General features: G+C 41.0%; 1 protein-coding gene across 2 annotated transcripts in view; it reads right to left on the bottom strand.

Annotated features, from left to right (window-relative positions):
* LOC137775633 (pleckstrin homology domain-containing family G member 7-like) overlaps window positions 1-24,611 on the bottom strand; it is a 74,265-nt gene that overhangs the window by 4,995 nt on the left and 44,659 nt on the right. For both annotated transcript variants that reach the window (XM_068561664.1, XM_068561665.1), the window contains exons 9-13: window positions 14,127-14,301; window positions 12,467-12,582; window positions 12,027-12,120; window positions 6,031-6,110; window positions 3,933-4,086 (exon numbers count right to left, since the gene is read on the bottom strand). In XM_068561664.1, the coding sequence (XP_068417765.1) occupies window positions 3,933-4,086; window positions 6,031-6,110; window positions 12,027-12,120; window positions 12,467-12,582; window positions 14,127-14,301 (619 nt within the window). The remainder of the gene's footprint in view (window positions 1-3,932; window positions 4,087-6,030; window positions 6,111-12,026; window positions 12,121-12,466; window positions 12,583-14,126; window positions 14,302-24,611) is intronic.

Here is a 24,611-nt window from a genome sequence, read left to right as displayed (position 1 = left end):
AACAAAGCCTGTCAAGGTCATGAAATTCTGTCCAGCTTCTCTGGGGTGAGAGGACTTAAACCTATTAAAATGACTTTCTGGAAAAATGATCTGGCTGTTTTGTTTTACTCCCTGATTTTTCTCCTTATAAATTCCCTGTAGTAAGTGAGGCTTTAAAGATCAGGTTGTTGTTCTTGGCTGGATTTCAGAATCCATGTTCCTCAAAATTGTAACTGTAGTTCTCAGTTATTTAAGGTATCCCTCATCTGTTTAGTTTGTAATATGGCTACTAAGGGCTTAATAAACAAAAGGACCTGGTATAGCTAGGCTTAGAAAATAAAATAAGGAGATAATAAATGGTCAGGAATAGCTTTTTTCTCCCTGATGTTCTAATATAATGATTAACAATTAATAGTTGACATCATTTATTCAGCACTTACTATGTACTAGGCACAGTGCTATGTATTTTTTTCCTTTTTGTGTCATTTAAACCACACAGCAACTGTATAAGATAGGTCAACTCACCCCAAATAGCCAAAACAATCTTGAGAAAGAAGAATGGAGCTGGAGGGATCACACTCCCTGACTTCAGACTATACTGCAAAGCTGCAGTATGGTACCAGCACAAAAACAGATACAAAGATCAATGGAACAGGATAGAAAGCCCAGAAATAAACCCACGCACTTACGGTCAATTAACCTACAACAAAGGAGGCAAGAATATACAATGGAGAAAAGACTGTCTCTTCAATAAGTGGTGCTGGGTAAACTGGACAGCTATTGTAAAAGAATGAAATTAAAATGTTCTCTAACACCATACACAAAAATAAACTCAAAGTGGATTAAAGACCTAAAAGTAAGACCAGATACTATAAAACTCCTAGAGGAAAACATAAGCAGGACACTCTCTGACATAAATTAAGGAGATATTTTAAGCAGCAGTAAGCAGCAATATTTCTTTGGCTCCATCTCCTAGAGTAATGAAAACAAAAGCAAAAATAAACAAATGGGACCTAATTAAACTTAAAAGCTTTTGCACAGCAAAGGAAACCATAAAACAAAAAGACAACCTACAGAATAGGAGAAAATATTTGCAAATGATGCGACCGACAAGGGATTAATTTCCAAAATATACCAAGAGCTTATAAAACAACCCATCAAAAAATGGGCAGAAGACCTAAATAGACATTTCTCCAAAGAAGATACACAGATGGCTACAGGCACATGAAAAGATGCTCAACATCACAAATTATCAGACAAATGCAAATAAAAACTACAATGAGGTATCACCTCACACTGGTCAGAATGGCCATTATCAAAATATCTACAAATAATAAGCTGGAGAGGGTGTAGAGAAAAGGGAATCCTCTTACACTGTTGGTGGGAATGTAAACTGGTGCAGCCACTATGGAGAACAGTATGGAGGTTCCTTAAAAAACTAAAAATAGCGTTACCATATGATCCAGCAATCCTACTTCTGGGCATATATCTGGAAAAGATAAAAACTATGATTTGTAAAGCTACATGCACCCCCAGTGTTCATAGCAGCACTATTTACAGTAGCCAAGACATGGAAACAACCTAAATGTCCATCGATAGATGAGTGGATAAGGATGATGTGGTGTGTGATGTGTATACACACACACACACACACACACACACTGGAATATTAGCCGTAAAAAAGAATGAAATAATGCCATTTACAGCAACATGGATGGACCTAGAGATTATCATATAAAGTGAAGTAAGTCTGAGAAATACAAATATCATATAATACCACTTATATGTGGTAATCTAAAAAAGAGATACAAATGAACTTATTTATAAAACAGAAATAGACTCACAGACATGGAAAACAAATTTATGGTTACCAAAGAGGAAAGGTGGGGGAGGGATAAATTAGGAATTTGGGATTAACAGGTACACACTACTATATATAAAATAAACAACAAGGACCTACTGTGTAGCACAGGGAACTAAGCTCAGTATCTTGTAATAACCTATAATGGAAAAGAATCTGAAAAAGAATATATATGTATGTATAACTGAATCATTTTGTTGTATACTTGGAACACTGTAAATCCACTATACTTCAATTAAAAAAAAAAAAGGTCAACTAATTCCCACTTACAAATGAGGGCACAGATTAGGTGAATTTTTCTAAGGTCACACAGCTTGTGAATAATATAGCCAGGATTTGAAACTAGGTCTCTGTCACTGCAAAGCACAATCTCTTCTTTTTTCAGACTTTACTCTGTCTCACTCTACAGCTATTCTACCTCATGCACTGTATCTGAACAGTTAAAATAACCACCAGAGCAATGAGAAAAATATTTAAAAAAAAGAAATGAAATCGTAGTGACAAGTCAAAAAGTAACAAAAGATGGTGGAAGTATGGTTTTTAAAAAGGTATTGATTTTATTTAAAAAAAAAAAAGAAAAAGGAATATAGGAGAAATAACATGCGTCTCCCAAGGGAATCCTGTGATGTCAGATTTCCCATAAAGTCCAGCTGGCTGGCAGGGCTGTGGCTGACCTGAGCCCACGCTGCTTCCCTCTCTTGCTTGGGGGATCTGACACCTTCCTCCACTCACATCCATTTATCATGGCAGAATCTTCTAACTATGGCCACTGTAGTAAGAAGGTTGTGCTCCTCTGAGATGCCCCTTTTTAGGCTTGCTCAGGAAAGCTCTCTGGTTTATGCAGACTTTGGCCTGTGACAGTGATTGGTCCGTGCCAAATCTGATCTAAGAGGCCTTAAGGCCTGACCAGTTGCTTTTCAGCAAATCTTAGCAGACACAGAAAGAACAGACAAAGGAGGCAGAAGGCTCTAGTTCTGGATACAGGTTTCCCCTCATTGGAGCCCTGCTGCTCTTGGGGAGAGAGTTTGCATCCATTCACAAGTTGAACATTTAAATATACAACTTAGTTACATAACTTAATGATGTGAATTTTTGCTATTATTATTATTCATTGGTGTATTCACTGTGTAATGTGGCTCTGCTGAGTACAAGCAGGTTCTGTGCTAATGACTGGTGCTCTGGGCTTGGCTGCTGGAGTTGGAACTGCAGGACATGGACAGTGCTCCCTCTCTTCCTGCTCCTCCCTTGGGACAGGAAGGCGCTCCCCTCCTGCCTGGCTTTGCTGGTCTTCTAGCAGCCTGTCCCCAGGAAAGAATGATGGATGCTTCCTTCTGAACACTGCTGCCACCCACCCAGTACTAAGTAGGCCAGAATGTCCTTCAAGTCCTTCCGAGGCCCAGGGCTTTCCTGACAGGATTTATTGACCTTTCGTTGTTCTGAGAGCTCCATCTTTGTAACTCCAGGGCACTTACAGAGTGCCTGGTTCACAGGAGACACTCAGGAAATGCTTGAAAAATAAACAAAAATAAACAAAAATATACATTTCTGATCTATACACATGATGTATATGTGTATATGTATGTACATATACATATTTATATATTTATTTCTGGCATTTTTCTATAGAGCAATTGCAATAAAATATCTTAGGGTTGCATAGCATGTCATGGTTTACCAGTGCTTTAACAATAGCAATAGTACTAAAAATGGTTAACAGAATAACAATCCTAATAATAGCTGTCATTTATAGTGCTTTACCTGCATTATTTCATTTAATTCTCATGACAGCTCACCGGGGTAGATATTATCCTGATTTTACCAAGATGAATCTGTGGCTTAGAAAATTTAAGTACCTTGCACACAGGGTCACACAGCTAGCAAGTGGCAGAGCTGGGTCATCCAAGCATTGGAAGCAAGTCCAATACTCTTTCCATAACTAGCCTGTAGAGTGAGTGATACTTAGCTACACAGGAACCCAGTATTATCTTTCATGAAGATTTAAATTAGATTCATGTCCTGTTACCAAAAAAAGGCCAACATAAAACTCTGGGATAGCAAACAGATGAGCTGAATGATAAAAATAGACACATACCTGACATGTGGAGTGGATCGAGACCTCTGACAACCAATCTGTCTAGTGGAATGGGCTGATCGAGTACCATACATGAACCACCTTCTTTGATTACTGTTTGCAGCTCAGGAATAAGTGAAGGGCACATTAAACCAGGGTCTGAGCCTCCAAGTTTCTAAAATTGAGGAGGAAAATAATGCAATAAGTAGGAAGTAAATATTGATGCACATACTTAAGGTACATCCTTAAGTAAACTGATTTTTAGAAACAACTGCTTGAAATCCAGCTTACTATTCTTTCTGGATCTTGAAAAGCATTTCCCAAAGTACACAGTGATTTAAAGCATAGTGTTTCTGATCCCCAAGTTTAATTACCTGAATAAATAAAAGGGTAATTTCATAGCTGGGAAACATTTAAATCATTATCACATCAATGGGAAGATCTTCATTTCCAGTAGTATCCCTCTATGGTACTGAGTTAAATGAACAAGAAAGAGAAGCCTCATGTTGGCCAACTCTGTCCATGGGATCTTATACTAAAATCTACATAAATAAATTCCATGCTCTATGATCTGTAAATAACTGAAATTGTTTTGAATATATAAAATACTGAATTTTTTTAAAAAAGGGTGTCAAAGATTGGGATGTATGTGAAGTAATTTGTGCATTAAATAGCAAAGAGAAATTTAAACAGATAACATTCCTTATTTCTTTTTCTAAAAAAATAAATGAAACCTGGTGTCTTCTCCGGGTGGTTCTCTCAGATTTATCAGACGGAAGAATTTAAAGAGGAATTTAAAACAGATAACATTACTTATTTTGGAATCAAGTTGTGAAGCATGAAACCAGAATATTATCTTATAATATGGCCAATAATGGGCTGCCACTAGTTCGTGGGCTCTGATTTGTGCCATTATGTAAAGAGAAGGTAAGCTGTGCTTAACGTCAGGTTTTTGAAGGGGACAGAGATTTTTCAGAGCTTGCCTGTTCAGACATGCTAGCCTGGGTAGCTGAAAATAAGAGGCCATCCAAGTCTCAAAACTGTGACTTAATATTCTCCAACACACATTCCCTCCTCAACCACTGATCAACTATGCACGGATTGATTAATGGGTGTCTATTTTATTGCTTAAAGACCCTTAAATTATTTAGCTCAACTAACCAACATGCCATCTAGAAGCTCAGGTTATTAAAAGATCTGAGAGATCTAGTCTCATAATCTTACATCTGTGTAAGGCTAGTCGTTTAGTAAAGAAGTGAGTGGGTTAGAACAACATTAGTTATCTCTGACAGCCAAAAACATACTGCACAGCCTCTTCCCATCTCTAAGGGCAGGTGTCTGAGAGCTGCAGAGGAGGCCTCTTCCTGAAAGCACTCACACACACCAGTCAGGGAACAACTGTGAAATGGGACATTAGATAGAAAGCCTTTGGTGGACCATGAGACCCATGGCTTATCGGGGAGTAACGACAGTAATGGTAACCATTAATACTTAAGGGAGAAATCCCTATTCTTAGAAGAGATTTTGTGGCTCTAGCCCCTGGTGACTCGTTTTTTTTCTGTGATGCCAACTGTACATTTGTTTGGCTTCTGCAGTTCTTAATTATAGGCAGACACTGAGAGACCAGGGCTCCTTCCCACCTGCAGCCCCCAAAGCATCATTTCTCAGGAAGAACGTGAGAACGGGTGGTAGATATCACCTCAGCACTTGGCAGCAGACGGTTTAGAGAGGCCCCCTGCTCTGGCAGCTTTTGTTGCGTTAGTCAATTTGGATGAGGAAAAGGCGGATATGGACAAAAGTATCTTAATTTCATTTGCTGAGACAGGCCGGGCATGAAGCCCTGTGGCTTCTGGGACTCACCTCGGAAGTATACAGACTAAGTCATTCTAAAAATATACACATGCTGTGACATCCTTAAGAAATGGGACTTGCTTTTGTTACTGTTGTTTTTCAGTCCAGCACTCTACGATGGAAAAAGCCAGTATTTTTAAATGCCTCCATTTTTTAGAGGGTAAAGTCTGATTTGATGTATAAGAATCTTTTCTCTTTTTAACTCAACTTATTCAGAAATATTTCTAAACTCATTTAGCAGAATTATTTAGAGACAACAGCATTTTACCTTTTTGTTGCGCTTAGTTTTCGTAACTAAGAGGAAATCATCAAAGAGAAACAGATAAACATCTAGGAATCTTGTGCTTTCTGAGGAAAGAAAGAAGAAGAAATTGGGGCTGGAAACAGTACGCAGAGGTTTTTTTTTTTTTTCTTTTTAAATCAAAGAATCCCTTAGAAAACAACATAGGCCGGGGATCAGGGCACACGAGGCTTGCAGCTCAGGGGGCTCCAATCACGTGGGTCAGAAAACTGCATTACGGTTGAATTGACTTCTCCCTAAGGCAGGGACTTGATGTGAGCCCACCCTTCCAACTTTAAAGACATTGTATTTGTAAGGCATTTCATGTGGATCTAAGGTTACTTGGATGATATTTGTCGTGGTTTCAGCTGAGCCTAGGACACATCTATTGACTAACAGAACTCCAGCATTTTGGCCTCTTGACTCATCTGTGTGGTCATTGGTAAAGGTATACATTACCAGAAAAAAAGGCACTTTGTCGTAGCTGTGGACTGAATTGCATCTCCCCCAAATTCTATGTGGAAGCCCTACCCCCCTCCCCACTGTGTATTTGGAATAAGGAAGTAATTAAGATTACATGAAAGCTTAAGGGAGGACCCCTGATCTGACAGGGTGAATGTCATCCCCAGAGCATGCTCTCTCTCTCTCTCTGCCACACGTGGACACTGAGAAAGCTGGAAAGAGAGCTTTCACCAGAAAGTGAATCAGCTGGCAACTTGACCTTGAACTCCCAGCCTCCAGAACTGTGAGAAATAAATGTCTGTTGTTTAAGCCACCCAGTCTGTGGTATTTTGTTATGGTAGCCCTAGCTGATTAAGACAGTCACTAAAACAATTTGTTTCTTAAGTTTTACAATGTGTCTATACAAGCTTTAAATAATCTTCATGGGGCTTCCCTGGTGGCGCAGTGGTTGAGAATCTGCCTGCCAATGCAGGGGACACGGGTTCGAGCCCTGGTCTGGGAGGATCCCACATGCTGCGGAGCAACTGGGCCCGTGAGCCACAACTACTGAGCCTGCGCATCTGGAGCCTGTGCCCCGCAACAAGAGAGGCCACGACAGTGAAAGGCCCGCGCACCGCGATGAAGAGTGGCCCCCACTTCCCACAACTAGAGAAAGCCCTCGCACAGAAACGAAGACCCAACACAGCCAAAAATAAATATTAAAAAAGATAATAATAATAATCTTCATGAAGCTTTATATTTACAAATATATTTCTGATATCACTTTTGATAATAACTGAAGGCAAATAGGCTTTTCTACTTTTCCCTAAGAAGGGGATACTCGTAGAAGAGAAATAAAATATTAGAATGAGATATTCCCCTGTCAATTTAACTCTATCCCTTAGAAATTAGAAAAAGAAATGGTTAGTGAAGTCAGAAAGAGAAAAACAAATATCGTATATTAACGCATATATGTGGAACCTAGAAAAATGGTACAGATGAACCGGTTTGCAGGGCAGAAATTGAGACACAGGTGTAGAGAACAAACGTATGGACGCTAAGGGGGGAAAGTGGCGGGGCATTGGTGGTAGTGGTGGGATGAACTGGGAGACTGGGATTGACATATATACACTAATATGTATAAAATAGATAACTAATAAGAACCTGCTGTATAAAAAAATAAATAAAATTCAAAAATTAAACAAAGAAAAAATTTTAATTTTTTAAATTAAAATTTTTTAAAATTAAAAATTTAAATTAATTTTTAATTTAAAATTAATCTGACAAAAGTTACCCTTTCCAAAAGTTCCCAAAATAGTAATTTATATTCACATACCAAAAAAAAAAAAAAAAAGAAATGGTTAAATTTAAATGATTTTAGAGGAATAGGCTGTCCTTGAGGGGGATGTGACAGGCACTTAAAGTAAATATAAGAAAAATCAGTAAATATTTTTTATTATTCTATTTTATTTATTTATATTTCTCTAGAAGTTCTTTCTCATATACATTTACCTGTGGAAACGAGATGCCTAAGGTTAAATTAATAAATAAAATATCTGGGATTCATTTTTAGTCTAAGTTTACAGGAAAGATACTTCCTATATCTGCATAGAAATTAGATATTTTATTCAATCTTGAATTGTCCTTGAATAGTTTTTTTTAATGTTTTCTATCACTACTACAAACTCCTTTTTGCAAATTGGGCTGCAGTAAAGACTGCTGGTTGTCCCTTAAAAACCATTCTTCCCTTCTTTTGTAGTAATGAAATTTCCAAGTTTTAGTGGGTAGATGTTCACTGTGAATAAATACTACATCTCCCAGCTTTCCTTGTAGCTAAATATGACCAAGTGACTAAATTCTGACCAATGGAATACAAGCTAGAATGTAGGCAAATTGGTGACTCACCTTGGGGCCACAGAAGAAAGCAGTCTCTAGGATGGCAGAGCAAAAGGACATAAGAAATCCAGATCCCTTGTGGCTTCATGGAGTAAAGCTGTCATATAGCTCAGAATTTTACGTGTGAGATAAATAAACCGGTCTGTCTCCAAGAGCTGGCTTAATATCCTAACTAACACATAGGGTGAGGAATGGGACATTTGGACAATGCTAGACCTTTAAGACCTGTTAAATATTGCTTTCCCCACCCTCTGCCACTCCTATCTGAATTAGGTGAATGATCATTGTCAAAATGAAATAGCTTTGTTTTCTCCTTCTAACTTCAAGTATTTTAACAAACAGGTATGAGCATCTTCTATGTCCTAGACTTCATTCTAGGAAATGATGATTATTTTAGCTACCGTTTATTGAGGCCCTAGTTTTCCACCAAGCAGTCAACAAATACTGAGCACCTCCTATGCATCAATGATTAAGACAAAATCTCTCCTTCAAAGAGCTTTAATTATAGTGGGAGCAGATACATAATAAACACAAACACGATTTAAGATAAATTCAAGAACTGATAGTGCTAAAGTAAATATGGGATTACGAAAAAGGATGACTAAGGAGGAAGACTGTAGGCATAAAGTTATAGTATTCACATTTATCATCCCAGGAGTTTGAAGCTATGTGCCACACAACCAGATACGAGACTTAACAAACTTGTGCGGTTCTAACTCGATTAGGTATTTATTTTTTCTCAAAGAGTCTGGCCTGTGGGGTTTTCATCACACTGCTAGAGAACAGAGCAGCGTCACTGACTTATTCTAGTTCTGCAGCAGCTTGAACAACGTGTGTTCTCTAGGTGCTACAGCTGCTGGGCCATCCTATTTGCCTGAACTTTACCTCTTTTTCTATTTAGAAATACCAGTCTGTGGGGAGCATGCTGGCATGAATTCCAGTGGGAAGCTGGTTATGCTCCAAAAGTTATAAAAACTTGGACCTTCTGGGAATGAGAAAATGCACCTAATTTCAACACTACAGTTTTTAAGGCTAGAAGAAATTCTGGAACATACTATATTAGTGGTGGATACCATCATCATCATGGTTATCACCATCACCATCATCATCATCATCATCAATATTTACAGAAGAGATTAAGAGAATTTAAACAATTTCCCCAAAGCCCACAGTTGGGGCTAGACCCCCTAATTGATGTCCTGTTTCTTCTAACACTATTACCCCCACCGACACCATATCTCTATGCCAACTCCGAGCCAAAGTCCCAGTGACTTTAAACTTGATTTGACACTACTATATGACACACCCCTCTCTGGTGAAATCTGACTAACAGCATGTGCTGTCAGACAGGAGCCTGGTGTTAGTAATGCTTACGTAGGTCATCGCCATTCTACCACATTTGACTCTACAAGAAACTTTTCCTGAAAAGTTGGGTTGAACCATAACGACTCCTTCTTAGGCCAGTCTCCCACCCATGCTTCCATGACAAGCACCCCCATCCCACTTGATATGAGTACACATCTGACGCGGCTTTTCACCAAGAGATTTTTCATGGTCACGTTCATCCAGCCTCTACGTGGCCTCCCATCACGTCCACACCTGAACCCTAAAACTGACTCCCTGACCCACTCCCTGCGTCACCCTCAGGGTCATCTACCAACCTTTCAGGCAGATAGATAAGCACACTTGAAGGTGTTTGACTCATTTCCTCTTCATCCATTTTATCAATCATAAAGTCCTCCTGTTTTTGACTTTGAAATAGCTCTCACATTTATCCTTTTTGATCCACGCCCATTTCTAACATTTTAGGATAGGCTGGTGCGTCTCACAGTTGGGAATTTGGTAGATAGGGGGAAGAGGTGAAATAAAATCTCTCATGATTCCAGGTGGAGGCCAATTTTGCAGGGAAAGGCATAGGATTGCACACAGAACTGTGTTTTGCTTCATTACTTTTGGTTTTGGTTGGATTTGACTTTGTCACAATGATATAATTATTTTTGAAATTGTAAAAGAAAGGGTAAGATTGTTATCTTTCCAAATGAAAGTGGGAGGGGAGTGGTCTACAGGTGGAGAATGGTTGAGAAACACAGGCCCAGGCTCTTCCCACCCCATCCTGCTTCACTGTGGCACCTTCAGGCTGGTCTCTCTGCTTTGGTCTCCTCCTCTAGCCATTTTGTGTATTGCTTCCCATAACTCTTTCTTCAACACCCTTTTAAGCCTCTCATGTCCCTGAGCACTCAGTGGCTTCTTGTTGCCTGCAATTTCCTGGCTGGGTCCCTCTGGCTTTCAAGGCAGTGGCTATGATTCTGGAAGCCTGCTAGGGTGAGGCAGCCTGGCTTGGGTCTGGATGCTGCCATTAACTTGCCAAGTGACCTTGAGCATGATACAGAACCTCCCCGAGTCTCACCTGTGACATGGGATTAAATGTAACTTCTCTGCATAACTCACTGGAAGGAAAAAATGCATGAAAAAGCCCTTTGATATAAAAAGCTGGGCATGTCTATGTTTCGAGTTGGCAGTTGCCTGCGGGGGTTATGTCCCAAGCTGACATCTGGCGCTATCCCTAAAATAGAGCAGGTTCTCAACAGGTGTGTACTGAATAAGGAATTACTGCCTGGCACCCCCCAGAAGATCTCAGGCAACCTCACATCCCACAGGCCTTCACACACCGTAGGTGCTCAATCAAGATTTTGTGAAGAAATGAATCAATGAATGAATGCAAATTTTATTTCAGTCGGGCAGCCCTTTCTGATAATATTTACTGAGCACTGACTCTCTGCCAACCATTCTTTCAAGTGCTTATACATCCATTAGCTCATTTAATCCTCACAACAAAGAGGGGACACTACAGCATGGGGAGATTGCTGTAAGTGGCCCCAGGTCACACAGGCAGCAAAGGCTGAGCTGGGAAGGGAATCTGGCAGGCAGCCTCGGGGATCACCCTCCTAACCACGCTGCCATGAGCCTATTCTCTCAAGTGGCTTCTGCCTCCAAGCCTTTTCTCTTGCTGTGCTTTTCATCTGGGATGTCCTCCCTCCTGTCCTTTCACTGAACTACACCCTTCTATCCCCCCAAAGCCCGCCTCCAGTCCCATGGACCACATGAAGCCTTTCCTGGGTACTCCAGCATCAGACTCTCTTCTGGACTTAGACTGCAGGTCTGCTCATTATGGCAGCGCTTCCCAACTAGAGGGAAAGGATTATCCAGAATAATGACTTTTCTATCGTCCAATGGTACCTACACAATGCAACATGTGTTACATAATAGGTTCTCAGTCAACACTGAGAGTATGATTGCCCAGCTCACTGGGGGAGTAAAATGAGGGTGGTAACAGCTGGCATTGAGTGGTTACTATATTCCAGACCTTGAGCTAAGCTCTTCACATATGTTACTTCACTTTAACATTGAGCTTATAAGACAGATATCGTTATCCCATTTTACAGAGAGAAAACGGAGGGCGTGTGGCCAGTTACGTCGTGGTTTGATCAAGCTGGAGTCTGCGTGACTCCATAGGATGCTCTCTGATTCACATCTTCCATCGCCTTGGCCATAAGGAAATACAATTCTTGCCACCCTTCGATAAGCAACAGTTGGACAAGTTACAAGGTAGCAAAGATGTTGGGTTTGTAAAGGAAGCAGTTATTTACCTGCAAGAGTTAATTTTCCTTCATAGAGAAGGTGTCTGTTGGTTGGTGACAGGATGTTTTCTGCCATGTGTTCTTTAAAAATGTGTTTCAGGCACTGGCAAAACAAGGGAGGAAATCAAAGAGATGTTGTTAGTGATTGGAGGACAGCATATTCTAGAAGCTGGGGCAATGTACTCTGTCTAGAAAGTTCCTGACATTTGGAAATGCCAGTAAATGCACATGGGAATGGGAAAGAATGGGAAAAATGCTTAGAAGGACCAGTTCAGGAACGGCATGAGGAGGTCAGCCTCCCCACACACAATGCCATGTGGATGAGGCTTTACTTCTTGCTAGATTTATAATTCTAGTGGGCAGCTGGGGACTTTGTGAGACTAGTATACTTCCACTTGAATGCCAAACGTTTAGAAAGGGACATAGGTTCTAATTGATCCTTTTTGTACCTCTGGAATGAAAAACCTTTTATCTCTATCCCAAAGTGGAGGCCACACTATAATCTCCTGTAGATGTCTGCATTTTTGAAAATTGTCAAGCCACTTCACTTTTCCTTCAAGATCCCCTGAAAGACAAGACACATTCAATATATTTTTAAATGCATGAGACATTACAGCATAAAATTTAACCAAGATCCACAGGAATCATTTAGAGATACTGACCGCCCCTGGAGCCAAACCATATCTTAGGTTCATTTAACATATTTCTTGCTGTTTAAATGCCTTAGAAAAACTCACTGATTTGAAATCAGCCTCTTGCAGAGAAAAATGAAGCTGAACTAATTTAACTCAGTAAGTTGGAAATGTATTGTGCATTTTTATTTCAATAATACTAACAGTTCCCTTAGTAGCTTTCTCATATTCCCTACATCACACAGCTTGTGATTACAGGAAGGAAAAAAAAATCAGACTAACAAGGACAAACATATCCTTTTGTCTTAATCATAAAACATACATTCACTTTATGGTAAGGTTGATTATTTCTTTTGGTAAGAACTCATTTTCTCTTTGAAGGTCTATATTAATTTTCCAATGTTTTTTAATAACATATTGCTATTGAGGTTTTGAAATGATTTTTGAAAACATGGAGGGCAAGTCATAGACCCACAGAATCACACGGTTAGGGAATCCTTGAGAATTCACCATCTTTAAGCTTTAAAGGAAGGCCACAGGATCTCTTTCCCCAACAATGAGAATTCATTTTATTGAGAAATTCCTAGAAGAGATGTTATCCCCCTCACAAACTTATCAAAATGAGTAATAATCTTCAAAATTACTTTAAAAGTTTAAAAAAGTCTGTCTTTAACTGAATTTTTTGTCTTAATCACTTGATAAGCTGAATTCTAGTTCCTTGGGTTATTTTAGAATTTCAACAAAAAATTTTTAAAAAGGAAAGAAACTCCTAAGTGAATGGTCATTTTATTTTTAAACATGCAAAAGAAAAAAAATATATCATTTCTGTACAGCTGATAATCATCATTTTGAATTGTTCCCTTTTGATGCTCCCCAGGAAATCTTGGTTTATGGACATATATCACGAACTTCTTTATTTGAATGTGATTATACAGAGCTACCCAAATAAACTTAAGTCATCACAGGGCTTTCTCGTTTCCTATTCCCAAATTTCGGGTCTAATGATTGCAGTTGGCATTATATTTAGATTGGCCCTGGATTTCAGTGACCTAAAAAAAATGACCGATGGTAATTTATTCTCCGGAAAGGCTTCCCATGCTGTTTACTCCCATTTGCTTTGTGTGTGGGTTCAGTATGGATGTTAAAAACAAAGTGCCTTCATCATCTGGGAAATAGAACTTTTCCTGCCTGAACTCACATCTGAAAGCCTTGGAGACGGGGCCATGTCCTGCGTGAACTTGGAGTTAAGAGTTCTCATAGGGTTCGCCAGGATGTGACTGGAGCCCATTGTTTTGAGTGTGTTTGATTTACAATGCAAACTCAAACTCGAATCCACATTTCGGAAAGCCATGACCTCAAGGCAATGGAATTACCTCCTAGGATGGAAGCCCAAATGGTTCCCAAGAGCCAGAGGGTCCCCCAACTCTTTGATTAAAGCTGACACTGGAGCTCTGGGTCACTCGTCTCAGGGACTTACAGATTGACTTTTCCACCTTTTCCTTGATGGAGTAGATCATGATTTTCTCCGTAGAGTCTGTACTCCTTTTCCAGATGTTCTTCAGCAACAAGGGATATCGAGTCAGCCTGTGTAGTGGGGCCACTAGCAGCTCAGGGAGGTGAAGGCGTCTGCACTGTTCATTTTGCTCACACCACTGGGGGAGGCAAAAGCAGGTGGATCAGAACATCGCGTCTCCTATCAAGGCCCTGAGAAGTCCTGACACAAGAAACCCTTAGAGAGTTCACTCAGTAATGACATGACACGCCTGTGAGCTTGCTAGGAAAATTTATAAGCCATGGACTAGACTTTGCTTTTGAAAATTCCATATTAAATTGTCTTAGCAAGCATCTATCTACCAGTACTAAATTCAGGGTCTGAAATGGGTTTTTTCAACGTGCTTAAGAAGTATTGACTATTACTGACTGAAACATTGCTGCTTTCCAATTAAAGAAATAAAAGAATCTTTCTTCAGATGTCTTGCCTTCCCAGCAATGGTGATGAAGGAAGAGGTCATCAGCATCACCTATAACACCACCCCCTCAATCCTCCTAAATGGGAAAACTGATGTCAAGATTTGAATGCACAGGAAAAGTTTGAATTTTGTTAAATCCCCTAGAAATTGCATACTCCATCAGTGGCCGTGTAAGATGTATTAATACACATATTTCAGCCTTGTTTACCCTTGACACTGAAGAGTTTAGTTTTGCCCCTTGCCTTCTCCTTTTCCCTGGCCCTTGGGGGAGACTTCTGGTTTTGCCAACTCTGCTCCCACTCTTGCTGCAATGCAGTTAGGAGAACTGAGAGTCAACACTACACACGTAGACAGGAAAAGGAAGGATTTTTGCTTGTTGGGTCAGTTCCTTGACTCTCCTTTGTTGGAGGGAATCAGGATAATGAAGAGAAAATGAAAACAGAAGTTGAAGACGCTAAATTGATCTACCTGATATAGAAAAGAGAGGAGAGGGAAAAAGACGTAGACAATTGTCAATAGGGAGAGTTTGTTCAAAGAGGCAGTTGCCAGGAGTACACACAATGGGGAATACATGAAAGGAAACTTCAGTAAGTATTGCTATGGGATATACATTGGATTTCCATAAATGGTATTTTGAGAAATGCAAGCAACATAAGAATAGCTCCTACATTTGTTTCATCTGCTGGACTGTTTCTTTGAATGTGACACCGTTTGAACCTGAGGGGTCCCAGCCTTTGTGCAGGTGACACATGACGCCTGGAGCCAGGTCTGTGGCTACTGCACACACAGGTACATCAAGAAGTATTATTAAGGGTGTGTTCACTTCCCTTACACTTCTCTCCTCCCACCTGCTCACACCATACTTGTTCTGAGTTCAGCTCTAAATGGATCCTGTCCTCACACTAAATATTTTTCTTGCTGCGGGCTCTCGCCTCTTCCCTCTTTCATGCTCACTCCAGGCCCAGGTTAAGTCCTGACCCTCATGACCCAGACCCTCAAGACCAGCCTCAGGTGGGTCAAGGTACAGTCGGTTCTACTATCTGTAGGTTCTGCATTCTCAAATTCAACCAACTGTGAACTGAAAATATTTGGGAAAAAAAATTCCAGAAAGTTCCAAAAAGCCTGAATTTGCGGCACAGCAGCAAATTTACATAGCATTTACACTGTATTTACAATATTTACATAGAACTTACCTTGTATTAGGTATTATGAGTAATCTAGAGATGATTTAAAGTATACGGGAGGATGTGCATTGGTTATATGCAAATACTATACCATTTTATACACTGGACTTGCGCATCCTCGGATTTTGGTATCTGTCGGGGTTCTGGAACCAATACCCTGTGGATACAAAGGGACGACTGTGCACTGCGGAAGGCTCCCTCTGCTTCCCCAAAGATATCTTCATACGTCTTTATGCCCAGATGTCAGCCCTTGCATTTCAGAGAGGTTGGCTCAAACCTCCAACAAGCCCAAAACTCTCCCTTGGATATTTATAAAGAGATATTCCAATGGCTTCTTCTGGCCCCTGGACTCCTGTTTGTACACATTCTGTTTCTTCGCTGAACAGCATGGGCCAAATGCCACACTTAGCCCTTTGGTAGGTTTCCTGTGTTGGTTCCCACTGTAAACCCACTCATGCCAAACATTTTATGAGCGTATGTGTTTATCTTACTGAAGATTTCAGATTATGAGGAGGGCTCACAGCCCACAGTCACCACCCACCACCCCATTTTGCTGGCGCCACTCTCTTCTTTGAAAGGAGAGAGCTCTTTCCCTCTCTTCCCCTCTCCGACTTTCCCCTTTTTCTCTCCTAGCCTCGTGCTTTGCAATTTGTCCTGGTCTTTCATAACCTGACCACATCCCTGGAGGGTGGTACCTTCCTACCCCAGCAGCTTTATCACATTTCTTTTAAAAACATCCGGGACTCTTCCTTACGGGAATTCTGCCGGGCGTGATCTTTCCCACTTCCCCACCTACAGATGGCAGGTCAGAAAGGTGAGCCCAGAAAGGTCAGAGAGGTGCATGGAGGATGGAGCTCTAGGGGGCAGGCTTCAAGGCTGAGGGACCACCTCCCCGTCTCTGCACCTCAGATTCTTCTTTAAAATGGGGGAAGGTACTAGATGACCTCCCAGTTCTCATCCAGCTCAAAATGGCTGTGATTCTCACTGGGGCTGGAAGGGATGAAGGAAGCAGGGACTGCAGACGTGGAAAGGCTGGGAGTGGGGAGGAGTGGAAAGAGGAGGTGTGGAGAGGCTGTAGTCTGTGGCCTTAGTGGCTGATTTCCATGCTGAGTCATTAGCAGCAGCATTCCAGCACTACCTGCTGGTCCTTGTGGGGGGCTGGGGAGCTCCAGTAACTGATTTCTCAGCAGCAGTTAGGGATTCCCTCAAAACACACAGCCCTGGGCCACTGCTCCAAACTTCCATGTTGTAGGGAACAGCTCTGGCTGCCAGTACCCACTGGTGTTCAGGGTAAATATAAAAACACCTAATCTCCCCCAGATATCAATCAGAAAAGAAACACCAGTGGTAAATAATTCAGACAGAGATCGAGGCAGAGATACTGGAAGATTTTAGCGTTTTGGAAGGTCTCAGAAGAGCAAAAAAAAAAAAATATTTGATGATTCTAAAAGTAAAACTATAAGTTTTTTTTTTTCATCTCTCTATTGGCTTTACTTTTCAGAAACATTAGGGAAAGAAAAACAATTCTCTGTCACGAGAGAGTGGACATAAAAGTCCTTTTCATGGATGGGTCTAGATCAATGGAATCTGCTTCAGTTTTATAATAAATAAATTTATAGGTGGGAGATCAAGATGGCGGAATAGAAGGACATGGAGCTCAATGACGCCCACAAATACATCAGAAATACATCTACATGTGGAACAACTCTCACAGAACACCTACCGAACGCCGGCAGAAGACCTCATACAGCCAATGCTGCAAGAAAGATCACCGTGTAACCAGGTAGGACAAAAGAAAAAAAAGAAATCGGGATGGGACCTGCACCCCTGGGAGGGAGCTGTGAAAGAGGAAAGGTTCCCTCACCCTGGGAACTCCCTTCACCGGCTGGGAGATCAGCTGGGACAGAAAGGGAGCTTCAGAGGCTCAGAGGAGAGTGCAGCAACCAGCTTACAGCTGGCAGAAGAGAGAGAGACCAGCACATCTGGTCCTGGCCACCTTGCTGCACTCCCCAGCCCAAGATATGTATCTCCTGGTATGAGTGGGGGCTGGGTGCTGAAACTTGGGCTTCAGTGGACAGACCTGGGGAGAGGACTGGCGGTGGCTCTGCGGAGAAGCTGGAGGGGCTGGAGTGTGGCCTGGGCTGCAACTGGGGCTGTGTGCAGGATGAAGCCTGGGTCCGCCAAAGAAGCCCCACTGTTAACAAGCCCTTGAAGGGAGGAGTGGGGCCCCGCCAGAGCAGCCTCACCCTCACAGTGCTCAAAGTGGGCAGGGCTCTGCCTCTACAAGTTCTGGGGGCACGCCAGTGCCTGCAGGTGCCCACACACAGAGCTGGGGCTGAAATCTGAGCCCCATCGGGAGACTTTGTGACTTTGGTGGATTTACGCTGCTAGCGCCTTTCTAAGCTAAACAACTGTGGGACATCCGAGCAGATGCTGGTACTCCTGGGGCTGGCGCGGGGCTAGAGTTAGCAGCTGCGAACTTTGTGGATGCATGAACGTGGAGGTGGGGCCAGGGTCTGTGCCGATTCCGTAGCTCCCACAGCGGGTCCAGGTGCACGACTACGGGCAACTAAGGAAGGTCCCGGTGCCTGTCTTCAGGGAATCTGTGCCAATGGATCGGCGCTGGTGGCTTTGTGAGCACCGCACCTGAGGGACACCCAGGCTGACTGCCTGCATCCCCATGGCTGAGGAGGGCCTGAGGGCAGTGCCAACAATGGTGTACTTTGTGAGCACGCACAATGGGTGACAGAGGACACCACAGAGCACACCTGCCGGTGGACAGCTCCTGAGGAGGAATACTCAGTGACTCCCAGTGGGAGTGCTCCAGTACTGCCTACCTCATACCACAGCTCAGAAACAGACCTGGGGGCTTCTACTCCAACAACTGGGGAGCAGACCCTGTCCCAACAAGGCTGTGACAAGCAAAGAGGAGGGCCACTCAACTTCCAGTGCAGGCTCTGGTCACCACAAAAACAATCACACCCCCTATCAAGGTGATAACAACCAGCATACATAGAGAAAAGACATGGCAGGCATCCATACTAAAAACAGCCCTTGCACCAAAAATATGAGACTCACACAGACTACAAAGGGATGCTTCCACATAAAAACAGCCCTTCAAGACCACAGTAGATAACTGTTTCTCCTAAATTCATACAGTCACAGAAATATAAGCAAAACAAAGAAGGAGAGGAGAATCATTGACAGAAAGACACTGGAACTCACCAAAAAAAGATACCCCACATCCAAAGAAAGGAGAAACCACAATGAGACGGTAGGAGGGGCACAATCACAATAAAATCAAATCCTATAACTGCTGGGTCGGTGACACACACTGGAGAACACTTATACCACAGAAATTCACCCACTGGAGTGAAGGTTCTGAGCCCAATGTCAAGCTTCCCAACCTGGGTGTGCAGCAACGGGAGGAGGAATTCCTAGAGAATCAGACTTTGAAGGCTAGCAGGATTTGATTGCAGGACTTTGACAGGACTGGGGGAAACAGAGACTCCACTCTTGGAGGGCACACATAAAGTAGTGTATGCATCGGGACCCAGGGGAAGGAGCAGTGACCCCAGGGGAGACTGAACCAGACCTACCTGCTAGTGTTGGAGGGTTTCCTGCAGAGGCGGAGGGTGGCTGTGTCTCACCGTGAGGATAAGAACACTGGCAGCAGAAGTTCTGGGAAGTACTCCTTGGCATGAGCCCTCCCAGAGTCTGCCATTAGCCCCACCAAAGAGCCCAGGTAGGCTCCAGTGTTGGGTTGCCTCAGGCCAAACAAACAACAGGGAGGGAACCCAGCCCCACCCATCAGCAGTCAAACGGATTAAAGTTTTACTGAGCTCTACCCACCAGAGCAACACCAAGCTCTACCCACCACCAGTCCCTCCCATCAGGAAACTTGCACAAGCCTCTTAGATAGCCTCATCCACCAGAGGGCAGACAGCAGAAGAAGAACTACAATCCTGCAGCCTGTGGAACAAAAACCACATACACAGAAAGACAGACAAGATGAAAAGGCAGAGGGCTATGTACCAGAAGAAGGAACAAGATAAAACCCCAGAAAAACAACTAAATGAAGTGGAGATAGGAAACCTTCCAGAAAAACAATTCAGAATAATGATAGTGAAGATGATCCAGGACCTCGGAAAAAGAATGGAGGCAAAGATCGAAAAGATGCAAGAAATGTTTAACAAAGACCTAGAAGAATTAAAGAACAAACAAACAGAGATGAACAATACAATAACTGAAATGAAAATAAGCCAGAAGGAATCAATAGCAGAATAACTGAGGCAGAAGAACGGATAAGTGACCTGGAAGACAGAATGGTGGAATTCACTGCTGCAGAACAAAATAAAGAAAAAAGAAAGAAAAGAAATGAAGACAGCCTCACTGCTGCAGAACAGAATAAAGAAAAAAGAAAGAAAAGAAATGAAGACAGCCTAAGAGACCTCTGGGACAACATTAAACACAACAACATTTGAATTATAGGGGTCCCAAAAGGAGAAAAGAGAGAGAAAGGACCTGAGAAAATATCTGAAAAGATTATAGTTGAAAACTTCCCAAATATCGGAAAGGAAATAGCTACCCAAGTCCAGGAAGTGCAGAGAGTCCCATACAGGATAAACCGAAGGAGAAACATGCCGAGACACACAGTAATCAAATTGGCAAAAATTAAAGACAAAGAAAAATTATTGAAAGCAGCAAGGGAAAAACAACAAATAACATACAAGGGAATCCCCATAAGGTTAACAGCTGACCTTTCAGCAGAAACTCTGCAAGCCAGAAGGGAGTGGCAGGACATATTTAAAGTGATGAAAGGGAAGAACCTACAACAAAGATTACTCTACTCAGCAAGGATCTCATTCACATTCGATGGAGAAATCAAAAGCTTTACAGACAAGCAAAAGCTAAGAGAGTTCAGCTCCACCAAACCAGCTCTACAACAAATGCTAAAGGAACTTCTCTAAGTGGGAAACACAAGAGAACAAAAGGACCTACAAAAACAAATCAAAACGATTAAGAAAATGGTAATAGGAACATACATATCGATAATTACCTTAAATGTGAATGGATTAAATGCTCCAACCAAAAGACACAGGCTCGCTAAATGGATAGAAAAACAAGACCCATATATATGCTGTCTACAAGACACCCACTTCAGACCTAGAGACACATACAGACTGAAAGTGAGGGGATGGAAAAAGATATTCCATGCAAATGGAAATCAAAAGAAAGCTGGAGTAGCAATACTCATATCAGATAAAACAGACTTTGAAATAAAGAATGTTACAAGAGACAAGGAAGGACACTACATAATGATCAAGGAATCAATCCAAAAAGAAGATATAACAATTATAAATATATATGCACCCAACATAGGAGCACCTCAATACATAAGGCAACTGCTAACAGCTATAAAAGAGGAAATCGACAGTAACACAATAATAGTGGGAGACTTTAACACCACACTTACACCAATGGACAGATCATCCAAACAGAAAATTAATAAGGAAACACAAGCTTTAAATGACACTATACAGCAGACAGATTAAATGATATTTATAGGACATTGCATCCAAAAACAGCAGATTACACTTTATTCTCAAGGGCACACGGAACATTCTCCAGGATAGATCACATCTTGGGTCACAAATCAAGCTGCAGGCAATTTAAGAAAACTGAAATGATATCAAGCAGCTTTTCTGACCACAACGCTATGAGATTAGAAATCAATTACAGGAAAAAAAAACTGTAAAAAACACAAACACATGGAGGCTAAACAATATATTACTAAATAACCAAGAGATCACTGAAAACATCAAAGAGGAAATCAAAAAATACCTAGATACAAATGACAAAGAAAACACGATGACCCAAAACCTATGGGATGCAGCAAAAGCAGTTCTAAGAGGGAAGTTCATAGCAATACAAGCCTACCTCAAGAAACAAGAAAAGTCTCAAATAAACAACCTAAACTTACACCTAAAGGAACTAGAGAAAGAAGAACAAACAAAACCCAAAGTTAGTAGAAGGAAAGAAATCATAAAGACCAGAGCACATATAAATGAAATAGAAACAAAGAAGACAGTAGCAAAGATCAATAAAACTAAAAGCTGGTTCTTTGAGAAGATAAACAAAATTGATCAACCATTAGCCAGACTGATCAACAAAAAAAGGGAGAAGACTCAAATCAATAGAATTAGAAATGAAAAAGGAGAAGTAACAATTGACACTGCAGAAATAAAAAGGATCATGAGAGATTACTAAAAGCAACTATAGGCTAATAAAATGGACAACCTGGAAGAAATGGACAAATTCTTAGAAATGCACAACCTTCGAGACTGAACCAGGAAGAAATAGAAAATATGAACAGACCAATCACAAGTAATGAAATTGAAACTGTGATTAAAAATGTTCCAACCAACAAAAGCCCAGGACCAGATGGCTTCACAGGCGAATTCTACCAAACATTTAGAGAAGAGCTAACACCTATCCTTCTCAAACTCTTCCAAAATATTGCGGAGGAAGGAACACTCCCCAACTCATTCTACGAGGCCACCATCACCCTGATACCAAAACCAGACAAAGATGTCACAAAGAAAGAAAACTACAGGCCAATATCACTGATGAACATAGATGCAAAAATCTTCAACAAAATACTAGCAAACAGAATCCAACAGCACATTAAAAGGATCATACACCATGGCGAAGTGGGGTTTATCCCAGGAATGCAAGGATTCTTCAGTATATGCAAATCAATCAATGTGATACACCATATTAACAAATTGAAGGAGAAAAACCATATCATCATCTCAGTAGATGCAGAAAAAGGTTTTGACAAATTTCAACAACAATTTACGATAAAAACCTTCCAGAAAGCAGGCACAGAAGTAACTTTCCTCAACATAATAAAGGCCATATATGACAAACCCACAGCCAACATCGTCCTCAATGGTGAAAAATTGAAACCATTTCCACGAAGATCAGGAACAAGACAAGGTTGCCCATTCTCACCACTAGTATTCAACGTAGTTTTGGAAGTTTTAAACACAGCAATCAGAGAAAAAAAAGAAATAAAAGGAATCCAAATCGGAAAAAAAGAAGTAAAGCTGTCACTGTTTGGAGATGACATGATACTATACATAGAGAATCCTAAAGATGCTACCAGAAAACTCCTAGAGCTAATCAATGAATTTGGTAAAGTAGCAGGATACAAAATCAATGCACAGAAATCTCTTGCATTCCTATACACTTATGATGAAAAAACTGAAAGTGAAATTAAGAAAACACTCCCATTTACCATTGCAACAAAAAGAATAAAATATCTAGGAATAAACCTACCTAAGGGGACAAAAGACCTGTATGCAGAAAACTATAAGACACTGATGAAAGAAATCAAAGATGATACAAACAGATGGAGAGATATACCATGTTCTTGGATTGGAGGAATCAACATTGTGAAAATGACTCTACTACCCAAAGCAATCTACAGATTCAATGCAATCCCTATCGAACTACCAATGGCATTTTTCACAGAACTAGAACAAGAAATTTCACAATTTGTATGGAAACACAAAAGACCCCGTATAGCCAAAGCAATCTTGAGAAAGATAAACGGAGCTGGAGGAATCAGGCTCCCAGACTTCAGACTATCCTACAAAGCTACAGTAATCAAGACAGTATGGTACTGGCACAAAAACAGAAATATAGATCAATGGAACAGGATAGATAGCCCAGAGATAAGCCCATGCACATATGGTCACCTTATCTTTGATAAAGGAGGCAAGAATATACAGTGGAGAAAAGACAGCCTCTTCAATAAGTAGTGCTGGGAAAACTGGACAGCTACATGTAAAATAATGAAATTAGAACACTCCCTAACACCATAAACAAAACAACACAGAAGTCAAAATGGATTAAAGACCTAAATGTAAGGCCAGGCACTATAAAACTCTTAGAGGAAAACATAGGCAGCACACTCCATGACATAAATCACAGCAAGATCCTTTTTGACCCACCTCCTAGAGAAAAGGAAATAAAAACAAAAATAAACAAATGGGACCTAATGAAACTTAAAACCTTTTGCACAGTAAAGGAAACCATAAACAAGATGAAAAGAGAACCTTCAAAATGGGACAAAATATTTGCAAATGAAGCAACTGACAAAGGATCAATCTCCAAAATTTACAAGCAGCTCACGCGGCTCAATATCAAAAAAACAACCCAATCCAAAAATGGGCAGAAGACCTAAATAGCCATTTCTCCAAAGAAGATATACAGATTGCCAACAGACACATGAAAGGATGCTCAACATCATTAATCATTAGAGAAATGGAAATCAAAACTACAATGAGATATCATCTCACACTGGTCAGAATGGCCATCATCAAAAAATCTACAAACAATACACGCTGGAGAGGGTGTGGAGAAAAGGGAAGCCTCTTGCACTGTTGGTGGGAATGTAAATTGATACAGGCACTATGGAGAACAGTATGGAGGTTCCTTAAAAAACTAAAAATAGAACTACCATACGACCCAGCAATCCCACTACTGGGCATATACCTGAGAAAACCATAACTCAAAAAGAGTCAGGTACCACAGTGTTCACTGCAGCTCTATTTACAACAGCCAGGACATGGAAGCAACCTAAGTGTCCAAGGACAGATGAATGGATAAAGAAGATGTGGCACATATATACAATGGAATATTACTCAGCCATAAAAAGAAATGAAACTGAGTTATTTGTAATGAGGTAGATGGACCTAGAGTCTGTCATACAAAGTGAAGTAAGTCAAAAAGAGAAAA

The sequence above is a fragment of the Eschrichtius robustus genome, chromosome 13 (assembly GCF_028021215.1).
Source record: "Eschrichtius robustus isolate mEscRob2 chromosome 13, mEscRob2.pri, whole genome shotgun sequence".
Classification (NCBI taxonomy): Eukaryota; Metazoa; Chordata; class Mammalia; order Artiodactyla; family Eschrichtiidae; genus Eschrichtius; species Eschrichtius robustus.
Note: the sequence above shows the minus strand (reverse complement) of the source record. Positions and strands in the feature narration are given on the sequence as shown.